The sequence below is a fragment of the Salminus brasiliensis genome, chromosome 16, assembly GCF_030463535.1.
Source record: "Salminus brasiliensis chromosome 16, fSalBra1.hap2, whole genome shotgun sequence".
Classification (NCBI taxonomy): domain Eukaryota; kingdom Metazoa; phylum Chordata; class Actinopteri; order Characiformes; family Bryconidae; genus Salminus; species Salminus brasiliensis.
The window spans coordinates 3,894,078-3,908,218 of NC_132893.1; the positions used below are offsets into that span (position 1 = coordinate 3,894,078).

The 14,141-nt window shown below is 41.5% G+C and overlaps 1 protein-coding gene across 2 annotated transcripts in view; it reads left to right on the forward strand.

Moving 5' to 3' along the window:
- usp25 (ubiquitin specific peptidase 25) overlaps positions 1 to 13,501 on the forward strand; it is a 36,992-nt gene extending 23,491 nt beyond the window's left edge. Inside the window, exons 20-26 of one of the 2 annotated variants that reach the window (XM_072658963.1) lie at positions 2,197 to 2,292; positions 5,233 to 5,411; positions 7,112 to 7,190; positions 8,675 to 8,754; positions 9,129 to 9,252; positions 10,530 to 10,725; positions 12,576 to 13,501. In XM_072658963.1, coding sequence (XP_072515064.1) covers positions 2,197 to 2,292; positions 5,233 to 5,411; positions 7,112 to 7,190; positions 8,675 to 8,754; positions 9,129 to 9,252; positions 10,530 to 10,725; positions 12,576 to 12,754 — 933 coding nt within the window. In that variant the 3' untranslated portion in view covers positions 12,755 to 13,501. The remainder of the gene's footprint in view (positions 1 to 2,196; positions 2,293 to 5,232; positions 5,412 to 7,111; positions 7,191 to 8,674; positions 8,755 to 9,128; positions 9,253 to 10,529; positions 10,726 to 12,575) is intronic. The other variant, XM_072658962.1, reaches the window with a different exon arrangement.
- Positions 13,502 to 14,141: the final 640 nt, after the last annotated feature.

Sequence of the window (14,141 nt, forward strand, 5' to 3'; positions counted from 1 at the left end):
ATCTCAAGAAGCCACACATGCTAATATTGCTGAAAATGACAGTACCTTGACTTACCTTGCTTTATTCAAATCAAGACATTAATAGTAAATCTATAAATGAGTAATAGCAATCACTTTTTACTGCAGTTGTCTGTTGCTCTAATTAACTTTCAGCTCAGTGTCATATAAAAAAATATAAAATAAATTATAAAAAATTATATTTGGAGCCTTTTTGGCAGAACTGCTTAGAAATAGCAAAGATGCTGTTTCCAGACCTCAAATAATGCAAAGAAAGCAATATTTGAACTTCAGACATTGAATTCACTGACAGAAATTCAAGTAGCTTAGCTTTATTTGATGGAATAACGTCTCTTAATTTGTTGCACATATATATATTTTTATATATTAATTGGATCGTGTGTGTGTATACGTGTGTGTACGTATGAATGAGTGAATGAATGTATGTATGTATATATATTATATTATACACACACAGACTCCTGTAAAGCTCAACAGTGATATTCTTGCGCAAACCCCGTCAGAACGGAGCCATCTGTGGACTGTAGTTGTCAGTCCAGGGTCACTGCGTTTGGTCACATTTGCAGGAGTAGTGGTCAAACAGTAGGGGGCACTCTGTCTCTTTCACTGAGTGACCTGCTGCTCCTGCCAGAGGTGCAGGGCCAGCAGCAAGTCAAGTGTTCAGCAGCACTTTCCTCAGCAGGGGCTGAGAAACAAGGCAGATCCTGAAAGGGGAGAGACCGGCCTTCGGGAGTTTTCAGATGCTTAGCCTGGTTTTGCAGTGTAATTTATTATCTTCAGTTAAGTAGGAAAATAGAACCGCAGCTTTTTTTCGGACATAAGCTGTTTAAAATCCTAACTCTTAATTTTTACCTTCAGCAATCCGTGTAATACTCCCAATGGTTTGCAAGTATTTACAGGAGTAAATACCTAAGATTTGGCTTTGGATAGTGGTCCGTGCTTTCTCTTCCTTCAGTGTTCCTGTCTAGGTGGGCCTACATTATAGATGATCTCATAACTGGGCCATTCTCATACACATGACACATACTGGGCCAGTCTGAATGATGTTGCTGAATTTAAATAGTTTTTTTGTTTATTTTCCAACTTAAGTGACCAAATTCTTATTAGCACCACAGGTGTGTTTAAGTAACACTTTCATTTTATTCTATAAAGCATTTCTTCCAAATTCCAAATAATAAAAATGCTATAATTTAGCAAAAATGCCAATCAGATTCATTATTTTAAATAAAAATATCTAAAAATCTAAAATAACAGAAAGATTTAGTGTTTCCAGATCTCAAATAATGCAAAGAAATTAAGTTAATATTCATAAATAAAATACACAATACAAAACCTGAGAAAGCAGAAATCAGTATTTGGTGAAAGAACCTTAACCGATCGCGGCCTTCATGTCTTGGCATGCTTTTCACCAGGCTTTCACATTGTTGTCGGGTGACTTTGCCATTCCTGTGGCAGAAATTCCAGTAGCTCAGCTTTGCAGATATATCATTTTTGCATATAGGTTAGTAGTATGTGTTGTATCATGCAATATTATAGAAGAGCATTGACCGTAAACTGACCACAAATAAAGCAGATTCATACATTGAAAGAAATGCGAACTCTTCAAAGTCTCATTTGAAATTAAATAAAGAGCTAAATAAATAAATAAAGCAGTTATTAGGAATTGAGTAAAAATAATGGTAAAAAACTAAATGAAAAATGAATAATTTAGATGTATTGCTTTCTCACAATTAAACTACTTAATAATGTTTATCTGCATGATCCCACTCAAATATTTATGAACAGTTTTAGAGAAATCTATACCTTGCTTTTTAGTGGTTTGTAGTAGTCCTCCAATCTTCAGAATTATTACACTACAGAATAATAAAGACTTGATTTTTCTGTGATTATTCATATTCAGTCTGATATTTTTATCATTAATATTTATGATATGTAGGTTTCAGGACACTAATGTGTTCAGGCATTATCAACTACTAAGTTCAAGGCCTTTAGTGCAAAAGGTATTTGGCCGTTGGGTTGTGCATGCATGTAGGGTGCAACACTTTGCTGTGTGTGTGTGTGTGTGTGTCTCTGGGGGGGAGGCAATAACAAGCCATCAGTAAGTTGGTGCGATTGTGATGCTGAGAGCCCGTGGACTGTGTCTGTACTCCGTAGTAATGTGCTTCCTTCCTTGGGCAGACAATGATGACGCCAAACATGCAGGGTATTATAATGGCCATTGGCAAATCCAGGAGTGTGTATGACAAGTGTGGGCCTGAAGCAGCCTTCTTCAAGGTACTTGCCGTACTGCATCCACGATCGGTGACTGCAGCCCCAGTGACTGTGCTAACCTCTGCATGCCCCCCTCCTTTCTTTTGCCTGGTCGTTCTGTCTGTGTCTCCACTGCAGACTCTCTCATGGGAAGGCCGGTCTCGATACCAGCAATGCTGACTTCAGTGCCGAGCGTAGAATCGCAGCACTCCTCCATATTCAGAACACGTCATCATCTGAACACCCAACGTGCATCTGATTGAACACGATACATTTATCACGTTCGTTTTGGATAAATTAATACTTCGATAAATTAAGTTACCCTTTTAATGAGTATGTGCACAACACCCAAATGATTATATTAATAACAGCTTAATTAAAATGTCAGATTATCGGAGTGAACAGACAGAAGTTCTGATTATAGCGTAATTAACATTAATAGACATGTATGATTATCGGATTAAACATATACATTTTATTACAACACAATTCATGTCTGATGATCAGCATACTAACGTGTGGTTATTAGACTGACCACACAACAATATTCTGTGTATTTTAGTAATTTAACTCGATATTGGGAATTGTGGACTCTGACATTTTTCTGTGTATATCTCAGGCAGGGTTTTAAAGCTTCATTACACAAATTAACTGGATTTATCTTAATTATGCTAGCTAATGACCAATTAGCATGTAGCGTTAGAATTTCCTGTGTGGGTAAAGCTCACTCCCGACAGTGTATTTCACTAGAAAACAAAGTTGGATTTTGTGTTTTGGTACCAAGCCAAACTGATATGAGGTATTTTGTCATGTACATGTCTGCTAATGCCGATGCATAAACATTCCTAAAAATGTGGAACCTGGGACTATAAAATTATCAAAACTGCTTTCAAATTCTAGATGAAGAACGATGAATAATTATAAATAAGACCAAATGGCTTGTAAATAGCTTGAAATATCTTCAGAATCTGATCTAATCACCTGCTGATCACGATGTGAGATGTCTAATTTAAACATGCTCTGACTGGGAGACTCTGTAAAACAGACACACAGCCTAGCCTAACATCCATCACACTGAAAATGAACCTCAGTTATTATATACGTTACTGAAAAGAACATTTTTAGATATTGTTGCTGTCATGCAAAAACTTTCTCCTTTTTTTTGGTGACGTTTTCCACTTTTTGACATCATTCGAGTCTGGCAATTGTTATTTTAAATCGAATGAAATTTTGACTTTTGATTAAAATTTCATTTCATTAAAATCTTTTTTACATTGAGTTTGTAGACATGTCTATATGTGTTTGTGCAATTGTTCCCTTTTTTCCTCTCAATTGAGTACTGCCATTAAAGCTAACCCCAACACCAGCAAGGCTCCCGACACTCAGAGGGTAAGGACTTATCACATGTCTCCTCCGATACATGTGAAGCCATGTGATGAGGGAACAGAGAGCGCCATCTACCCACCCGGAGAGCGCACAGGCAATTGTGCTCTCCCGGACTCCGGCAGCTGATGGCAAAGCACCATGGCTCGGGATTTGAACCCCCCCCCCTCTATAGCTACTCAGAGCCACTTCCATTGACAGTTCGATTCTTTCCTTCTCCTGTAAATCTGCCGTTTTGGAAGAGGAGGCTTTTGCATGACCGCTACGACACAGTAGACTTTCTGTGCCCAGAGTTACACAAGCATAGACTCAAGCTGTGGCTTTGTAGTCCAACACGTCTGCAGTGAATGAACATCTGAAGGTTCAGTGTCTGCGGTTACGTTTGGCTCATTCTTTTGACGTTATTGTTGTTTGTTTGTTTGTTTATTTGTTTATTTTGGAGATGTGATATTAATTGCCTGCTGGGCATGGCTGAGTGAAGCCCCCCCCACTCCCCCTTTTTAAAAATGTTCTTTATTTATTTATTTTTGGTGAAATCTGTTCCGGCTTTTGTTACATCTGTATGCCGTTGTGGTGGTGTTGATTTATAGTGTCACCTCGACTGCAGAATACACCGCAGTGACTGACGGCTCTTAAAACACTAATTGTGTGTTGCTGTGTGCTGTGATCGTGCCTGTGTTGGAATGTAGTTAACAGATGAGCGTCAGCTACGAACAAACAAACTCTCACAACTTTATTATTTTATTTTTTTCCCAGTGGGGGCCACCATCTGTTTTCTTTTCTTTCTTTTTTTCCTTTTCAGTTTATCAAAAAAGAACTGATCCCCAACAATGTCTGTTATGTTTGTTGCCCCCCCCCCCACTTAAAGGAGTAGTGTGGTATTCAAATTGAATGAATAGGCTTGATCACTGACCCCAAATGCAGCCGATTAGCTCAGACATGCTTGGTGTCTGACGCTGGGATGCTAGGCTAATGTTGCTAACAAACACTGGACTATGTAAGTGGACGGAAACACGACTTTTGCAAATCGCTTGAATGGAAACACGGCTATTATTCATTCAATTTGTTTTTGCTGAGCTGCTCCTTTTAAGTGTTGAGATATGAATACGTTCTCCCAGCTGATGAATAAAATAAATAAATAAAAGGCCAGATGAACAGATACATCTGTAAATTGGGGAGCTCAACACTGACAGGGCAATAAATACTGTGATGCCTTGTTTTTCGGCAGGGTTAGCAGTATGGCTGCGTTCCTGTAGTGAATTTGCACATCAAGCGATGTCAAAAGGGTCCATTTATGAAAGTATGAATCACCCCATCATGCACTAAACTAATTTACGTTCTGTCAGATGATCCTGCCAAGCAGGGTTGAAACTGTGCTTTTTGGTTTTCTCCTTTTTGCAGTTAAGTGTTGTGCCTGAGGCGCTTATCTTCTACTGTTTAATGTGGTCTTGATAATTAACAATATGTCTCTCTCTCTCTCTCTCTCCCTTTTTTTTCCCTTTCTTTTGTTCTCTCACTCACCCACACACATCCACACCCATCATCCCTCTTTCATTCTTTCTTGCTTTTTTTGGCTGGAAGGCGATCAAAGTTGAGTACACCCGCTTGCTGAGGCTAGCGCAGGAAGACACGGCCCCCCAGAATGACCACCGTCTTCAGCACGTCATCGTTTACTTCATCCAGAACCAGGCGCCCAAAAAGATCTTGGAGAGGACTCTACTCATGCAGTTCGCGGACAGAAACCTCGGCTTTGACGAGAGGTACAGAGCTCCTTTTGCTCCAAATTCAGTCCCAGTACAGAAAAACTCCAGGGTCTTCCTCCTCATCAGTACTTGTATTTAGTAAAATTTAGGAAAACTGTGCATTTTCTGGCTTGGAAAGCTAAAGGACAAAGCAGAGGGACAACCATGCCACGGCGCCCCTGGAGCAGAGAGGGTTAATTGCCTTGCTCAACAGTGGGCTCAACACAACCCACAGCCCTGTCTTCAATAACCTAGTCCTGACAGCAGTGCAGACGCCAATGAAATTTCCAGTTCCTGTTCCTGTCTAATCTGTTGCTGTTATTCAGCGTTCAGTCTTAATGCAGACATTATTGTAAAGCATTCGTTAACCGTTTAACGGTTTAATAGATCATGTGGCTAGGTAACTAGCTAAGGTTTTCTTGGGTAAATAGCAAAGCACTTTGTAAGTCACTCTGGATAAGAGCGTCTGCTAAATGCCATAAATGTAAATGTGGCGTCCCACAGGGTTCTATTGTAGGGCCTATAAAACTGATGTTAATTAGGACTAAAATGTAGTTATTAGAGTGAGGAACATGAAGAGTGGGCTTATGTACAGAGTCTAGGGGGTTAACTAAATACAGGGAAGCTTATTCATGGTAATCAAGCTGCTCAACCGTGCACTATGGGTGTAACAGTTTCAATAAGTATCCAAAAACTGTTCTTAGAAAGAATTTACATAGTATTAATAGTTAAAACTGTGTTCTGATGATTTCTTATGAATCATCTCATTTAAGGAAACTACAGTCAGTGATCTAACTAGACATCTGGGTGCAGCCAATCAGAGTAAAATGGGAGGCCTAGTGGGGTGGGTCTTATGTTATGGTCCATGTAATGGAATTGTGGACCGCTGTCAGTGATTAATGGGCAAGTAGTTTGTTAGAGAGTGGGACAAAAAAATGAAAAAGTTCAGCTAGAGAACTTATTAATCTGAGCCAGACCTAAAAACCAGAGATTTTGACCTACAAAAGCATAAAAAAATCCAAAATATTCAACTGAAATGTGTAGCAAACCGGAAATATGTGCCCCACTATGTCCCTAGTGCACATGCATCTGAAAAAGGATGTATCCTCATTATTGTTGTTCTTATTATTTTTGCTGTCCCGTATTGTATCATACTGAATTCCGAGTATCACTGCACCTCTACAGTCTTACTGTCAGTAAAGATTCAGTGGGATATCACTCACGCATCAGAGCCCGTCTCTGCTTATCCACTAACCAGCCAATATCGCTCTGCTTCTTTTGTCCCCGGCCGTCTCGCCGCCCGAAAGGTCCTCGTGTCAGAGCCCAGCCGCTTCCTCCCGTGGGCATTCACTGTGCGCCGCACACGGCCAAGTGTGCCACGTAATCCATATTCATAAGTGAATTGATTTCCCCCTCCTCTATTTTGAGGAATATAATTAGATTTATGTGAGTGTGGCCCAAATACGCAGCTCCGGAGAGCAGTTTCCATTTTGTTTTCAGTAATAAAGAATGATTCATGCCCCCAGCGCGAGGCTCGGGGACACGGCTCGCCATCTCATTCCACAGATTACCTCATGAGTCACCCTCCACCGCACCCCCCAATACCCCTCCTCCCTCAATGCTCACAGTACACTCTAATGGTGATGTGCTTTCTCTCCCCTCTCTCTCTCTATGTCTCTCTCTCTCTCTCTCTCTCTCTCTCTCTCTCTCTCTCTTAGATGTAAGAGCATCATGAAAGTGGCGCGTGCAAAGCTCGATCTCATTAAGCCTGACGAAGTTAACATGGAGGAGTATGAGGTCAGCTTTTTTAATTATTATTATTCTTTTAATTATTATTTTTATTTGTATTATTTATTATTATTCTTTAAAATTATAATGTGTTTCCACCCATTGATTGATTGTTTTCCATAAAGTGAAGGGCAAAGGGTATCCTTCATTCCCCAAGTCCATAATGGAAATTAAGCTGCAAAAAGAGCCTGTTTTTGGGACGTCATAATAATCACAATATTTTTAAATGAGTTATTCTTTAATTAGAGGCTCTTTCTATCATGTTAACTTTTAAAAAATAAAATGATTGGTAATTTAGTTGTAATTAATTATGTCAAGACAATGTTTATATGCTTTAAAGACGTAACAATGACCAAGACTCAGCTTAGAATTAGATAGGATTCATATATATATGTCCTATCTCATCGCTGTCCAGTGAAAAACATTTATCTCCAAAATAGTGACTTTACTGGAGAAGACAAAAATGTTCTCAGCTCTGAGTGGAAGTCGATGCAAAATAAGAGCTTATTCCAAGTAATTTGGAGCTTTTCTATTGGTCCATTCATCCAGAGCTATTTATACAGTGTGCAGAAGCAGCTACAGGCTTCAAATCATGGAGAAAACCGAAAACTGTTTTTCCATTAAACATCAACTTCTACCTGGCTGGGGGGGCAGGAGGGGGGTGGGGTCTGGCTTCAGGTCCCATCAGCTCGAAACCCCCCAGAACTCCAGCCCAAATTTCTCCAGTTCTCCTTCCTTGCCTCAGCTAGCAAGTGTTGCCACACTTCGCAAAATGTACATTTATTATAAATGAATTATATTTAATGATTTATTTTATTTCTAAATTTAAGTATTTATAATATTGCTGTAACAGTAATGACTGATTAAATGTAATCCAATGATCTGGAGGAACACATGATCAAATTATTCACTTTTCCAGACATCAAAATGTCACCCCCCCACACACACACACGCACACACATACACACACACACAGCAGACTTCGTATTCCCGGTCAGTCTGAGTTTCAATGGTTAAGTCATTAAGAAACACACACACACACACACACACACACACACATTGTCGTTTTTATTTTATTGAAGCAGAAAAGTTCGAAAGTCTGGGTTGGGGACAAGGCCATAAGCCACAGCAACAAAGTTTTGATGTTTGAAACTAAAAATATATTTTTATATGTATAAATATTTGGGGGGGGCGTGATTTTATACCCTGGGCACATAAACGTCTCCCTTATTAAAGAATAACTCCGATATCCTTCAATTCAGCTTGCAGTGGTTCAGCCACGCCCATTCACGCTGAAATTATAAGGAGTGTTTCAGTCCAGACTGATTTTTGAACGAGGCACGATTCAGGGCAGCCAATCAGAACGGAGCTCATTTACACACACCAGTCTTAAAGACCTTTTAAAGTTTAAAATACTGATCGAGGGCAACTTAACTTTGTGTCTTCACTTGCTTCCAGCTGACTGATATTTTATTTCCTCTCTGTGTGCACAGGTGTGGCATCAGGACTACAGGAATTTCCGCGAGACCACCATCTTCCTAATGATCGGTTTAGAGCTGTTCCAGAAGAAAAGGTACGTGAAATAGTCCGACTCTCAGAAAGGGTGCAGCTTTACGCTGCCTAGTTGGAGAGGCTGTGTTTGATGTGGTCTGCACTAGGGGGCAGCATATCCTCTTTTATGTGCCTTTGATTCGCCCTTTGCAGTGGGCGGATTTGGACCCGTGAGAAATGTAAAGCTTTTAATTAAAACGTTTAATTGAGATTTGATTGGAATTATTTCAGTGTTTCCGGCGATTAAGCGTGACTGGGTGCAGAAATCTACCGGAATATCATGTTTTCCTGTTTTGTAATAAGAGAGTTTTTTCATTTTCCTTAGCTTGTTAAGTGTTCTTTACAGCCTCAGTGTCAACGTCAACGTCAACTTGCCTTTCCTTCCTTTTGTTTCAGTTTTGTGGAGGCCTTGATGTACCTGATCTACGCCTATCAGTACAACAAAGAGCTCCTCTCCAAAGGCCCGTACAGAGGCCATGATGAAGAGCTTATAGCCCATTACCGCAGAGAGTGTCTGCTGGTGAGTGTGTATCTGTATCTTTAGCTACAGCTCAACCTTTTAGGGCTTCAGGGCTTGAACCAGCTCACCTTCTTGTGCGTTGGAAGGGACAGTTTATACGAGTCTGACATTAAAAAGTCATGTTGTTTTTTTTTTACTTCAGGAATGGAAGTATTTCTGTTATTTTTCCAAATGCAATAAAATCAGAGCGCTGATGCATATAAAACATTACACCACTGAGGCTGGGTTGCTAATGAACCATAGAATGCAAATGCGTCATTCTGATTTCTGATGAGGCATCGGAGGGGAAATTTCTCTCGGTTCCACTTTAAAGACTTTAGATCAGCAAATGAGGGTGACTCCCTTTCCAAGACTCGCCATTATGCTTTGATTTGCTCCCCTCCATCATTCCACTGACCCATGACTCTCCCTGTCCTTTTTCTTCTTCTACTTTTCCCTCCATTTGCGCTCATCAGTTTTTTGCGAATGCCTCAATGGCAGTAGTTGCTTGTGAAAAAGTCTCTGAAGTGGTTCCACGTATTCATGACAAAGTGCTCAACCAGGTTTACTGTTTGGACTCCCCGCTGTACCTCTCTCTCTCTCTCTCTCTCTCTCACACGCGTGTGCTGGTTCGAAGACCTTTACGGCCCTTGCCCGGGCGCCTGCACCCAGTAACCCTACACCGCCATTGTGCTCATAATGTAATCATCAGGCTCCGAATAGGAAGCAGGCGCTGCTGAGAGTGTAAACACATTACCGCTGGGGCTGCGTTGCTGTCCTCGTTTCACCTCCACCACTTTTCGAAAAAACCACACAGGGGCCCTGGCTCCCTCTCAAGCCTGGCTGTTTACCCCGCTGCTCCACTATAATTGAAAATACTGCTAACATTGACATAGCTAATGTACTGCGCTGCCTTTTTAAAAAAATATATAAATATAAACGTGGCATCCACCTATTCGCTGGTTTCGCGGCGACTTACGGAGGTCAACAAGGTTGTCTGTGCCGCAGGGGCTCTCAGGAGTCGCACGCAGAACCCATGAGTGCACCAGCAGGCACGTCAGCGCTTGCGTCAGTAAGAAAAACACTCCAGAGCGTTTCTTGGATGCTGAGGATACTTCCAGGAGACATGAGGGACAAGAGCTTGTGGTGCTTCGGCTCAGTTGCTTTTAGTCGTACTGGCTTGTGTTTTTTCTTGATATTTAAGGTCAAAGGAGAAGTAACTTTGTGTGTGTGTGTGTGTGTGTGTGTGTGTGTGTGTGTGTGTGTGTGTGTGTGTGTTTTCTGTTTAATTTCTGCAGAAGTTGAACGAGCACGCAGCAGCCCTGTTCGAGACCGGAGAGGAGCCGGAGGTCAACACCGGCCTGAACATCATGAACGAGCTGGTGGTGCCCTGCATCCCGCTGCTGCTGGTCGACGAGCTGGAGGAGAAGGACATGGTGGCAGTAGAGGACATGAGGAATCGCTGGTGCTCCTACCTGGGCCAGGAAATGGAGCGTAAGTGCAGGGGCATAAATAGCTGACCCCAACCGGGACCGCAGACATGACCGCCGTGTTTGGGCTGGACGCTGACCCTTAATGTTCAAGTTTCAGATGCATGTTGACAGAACGGCCTCTGGAACGCTGCTATAAATGTAGTTAAGAGATGGTTTGGCTACAAAACACAAACTAACCACAGATGTAGCTGATCAGCTAAGTGAAGTTTCGCTCGTTTGGCTTTGCACTGGAGCTGAGAGCACTCTTTACAGCAGGCTCTAATGGAAGATTATACAGTACGACGTATTAGGGATGCATCAGTCATTCATTTTTATGGCTGATTCCAATTTCTTTATAGCCAAATTATCAGATTTACACTATGTGGGTGAAAATAACTCATGATTACATTTCACATCCTTTCTGTTAGCCCAAGTTATGACATTAAGGATATCATTATATCAGTGATATCAGTACAATCAGCCAGGCTGGTCTTTCAGACTCTTAAACATATTAAACATTAAAATATATTGCCTGTTTAAATAACATAGATAAAAAAGGATCTTTCCATTGAAAAGTAAGGCAAGTGACCTATACTAAGGCATATGTCACTAATTATACTAATTATGCTAGAGTGTTTGGGTATAACCAGCTGCATTCAAACACATCTTAAGTGCACTGACTTGCTTTGTTTACATCAACACAGATCTGCCAGAAAAAGAACTGGCGGGAGCGAAAATCTGCCAATTCAGATCTTAGCCATTAGCGTTTTGTTTGCTGGGTTTTATTTAAATAAACCAAAAACATTTGTCATACAGTGTCCATAACCACATAACGAAGTCTTTGAGATTACTTAACAATTTGCAGTGGTTTGAGGGGAGTGTCCATACCTGCTCGGAATAAGCCTCCATTACTTGTTTGTCCATGTTAGCCTCGTAGCTCCAGTATTAAAATAAGTCCGGCATGGGGAAAGAGGATGATTATATAGATCTGATTTTCACCCAAAGGTCACATAGTTACAAAATGCTGTTTTAGGAATCTTATGTGAAATGAATTCTACAGCACTGCACAAGGATAATGGGGCTGCGAGTGTGTTATGTTACTCTATTGAGAAGAGGTGGTACAGTGCAGTGAGTGTTTCAGGAGGAGTGATTGCATTAAGGCATGCCGAATCTGCAGGATTATGGAAGCATACGGTCATACGGGTCTACCAGCAGTGGCAGAAATCCCAGTCTCCTGGAGATTCTCGTCAGAATCAAGCAGAAGAGAGCAACGGCCTCTTGCGTGCCACTCTGCTCCATATGCTGATGGAGTGTTCTTTCAGAAATTGGTGGTGGAGGACCTCCCCCCAGCCACAATTCTGATGAGAATTTCCTGTAGACTGGGATTTCCTCCACTGCTGGTAGACTCATATTACCGTACACTTCCATACACCTGCATATTCAGCTACTTCCTTCACTCTGTGGTCTTTGGCCAAATGCAGTCACTCCTTTTAGCTAATCTTTAACCGTATCTGCTTTGCCACCCATTTTCCATGCATCCACCGAGGAAACGCTCACTGCACTATACTATTCTCAATGTCTGAGTCCCGTCACACACTACACAGGTATTTATAGCCCGATAGGTCATCCTCCTGCAGCTCCATTTGCAGGAGCCTAAAGTTACTACCTCCTTAAACATACAAGGTGGTTAAGGGACTAAGGTACACTGATTCAGCCAATCAGAACTGAGCTTATTTACATGCATCTGTCCTACAGGCATGCTAGTACAAACCGGCATCACAGAATAAAAAGGTCCTTTCTCAAAATTCAGATTTTTGTGCACAAGACATTTCAAGCAGGTACCTAAACACCTGTACCCCTCTCTCCTTGCAGCTAATCTTCAGGAGAAGCTGACCGACTTCCTCCCAAAGTTGCTGGACTGCTCAACGGAGATCAAGACGTTCGTCGAGCCGCCCAAGATGCCGTCATACTCCACGCTGGAGCTGTGCGAGCGCTTTGGCCGCGTCATGGCCTCCCTCACCCAAAGCCGCACCCCTGCTGACGGCAGATGAGCCCGCCCCTTCCTCCCCAGCCCCTTTTTTCTGCCCCGCCACCACTCACCCATGGACCTCTTTTAACCCATGCCTTCCTCCAAACCAGGGTTGCTTCAGCTGTTACTCATTTTAGTTCTCTTTTGCTGCTATAGGTTTTATCATCTTTATTCTTATCAGTATCACTAGTATTATTTGGAGGTTTCACTTATGTTTTAAAGCTAATACAACATCGTTACTGCTTGGGCGTTGGGGAGAAGGAGAATTGTGTATTCAGGAAAAAAAACAAAAACAAAAAAAAAACAAAAGCAAAAACCAGAACTTCACAAAGCTTAGAATTTGCTGCATGCTGCTCTGGCTTTGTCAAACGAGGTTGAGGATTTATTTGGTTATTTTATTATTTGTTTGTTTTATTGTATTATTATTATTATTATTATTATATATTTTTTTTCCATCAATTGCTTTGATTTTGTTTTGTTTTTTCTCTATCAGCCCTTTTGGAGTGAAAAGGAAAGACCTGCTGCTCTGCCACCCCTTTGCTACAGCATTAACGCATTGGTTTTGTTTTTCTAAAGGACGGGACTGAACGCAAAAAAATACAACAACCCAACAACCTGGAGATTCACAGGTGGCTCGAATTGTATAGAGTGGATCTCCTGACCTGAGGACTGCCGTTCTCAAAGTTTTAAGCGCTGTGGTAGACGGCCACAGATGCACTGTGGCTTGTTAATAAATTGAGAGAATAAAGTTTTATTTATGGCTCTTTTAGGCCAGATACCGGCTTTCTTTCTTCAACTGCTTTTTATTATTATTATTATTATTATTTTTAGTCATCTAGGGGATACTGTGTCAAGCTTGGGTGGAATATGGATGGCTCCTTTCTACTGTGCGGCGTGGTCCCTCATTTTGTTGCTATTCCTTCTGCCAAGTGACCTGTACTATAGGTCCAGCATGGGGCAGTACCGGTTGTCTTCGATGTTTCTAAGTTGAGCTGTGTTACGCCTCTGCTGCATTCACAGCACAGGAAGCTCTTCATCAGCTTCCTGCATCAGATTCCAAACCCTGACACTGGCCTACAGAGCCAAGACTGGACCAGCCCCTCCGTAATTGATGGCAGTGGTCAAAAAATGTTCCGTACCAAGAGCCCCTTTAAGCTACAGGATTTTCTACAGCTCGTCTTGACCCACTTTTCTTAGAGATGCACGGAAAACAAGCATCCAGAATATTATTTCTGTCCCAGCACTGAAGTGGTGGAACAAACTTCCCCTGGGTGTCCGAAGGGGCGCAAGAGTCGCTTGCTGTCTTCAAATGCTGACTGAAGACTAATTTCTTCCAAGAGTACCTTTTGTAAATCGCTCTGGATAAGAGCGTCTGCTGAATGTCTTAAATGTAAATATGTACTAAGGTA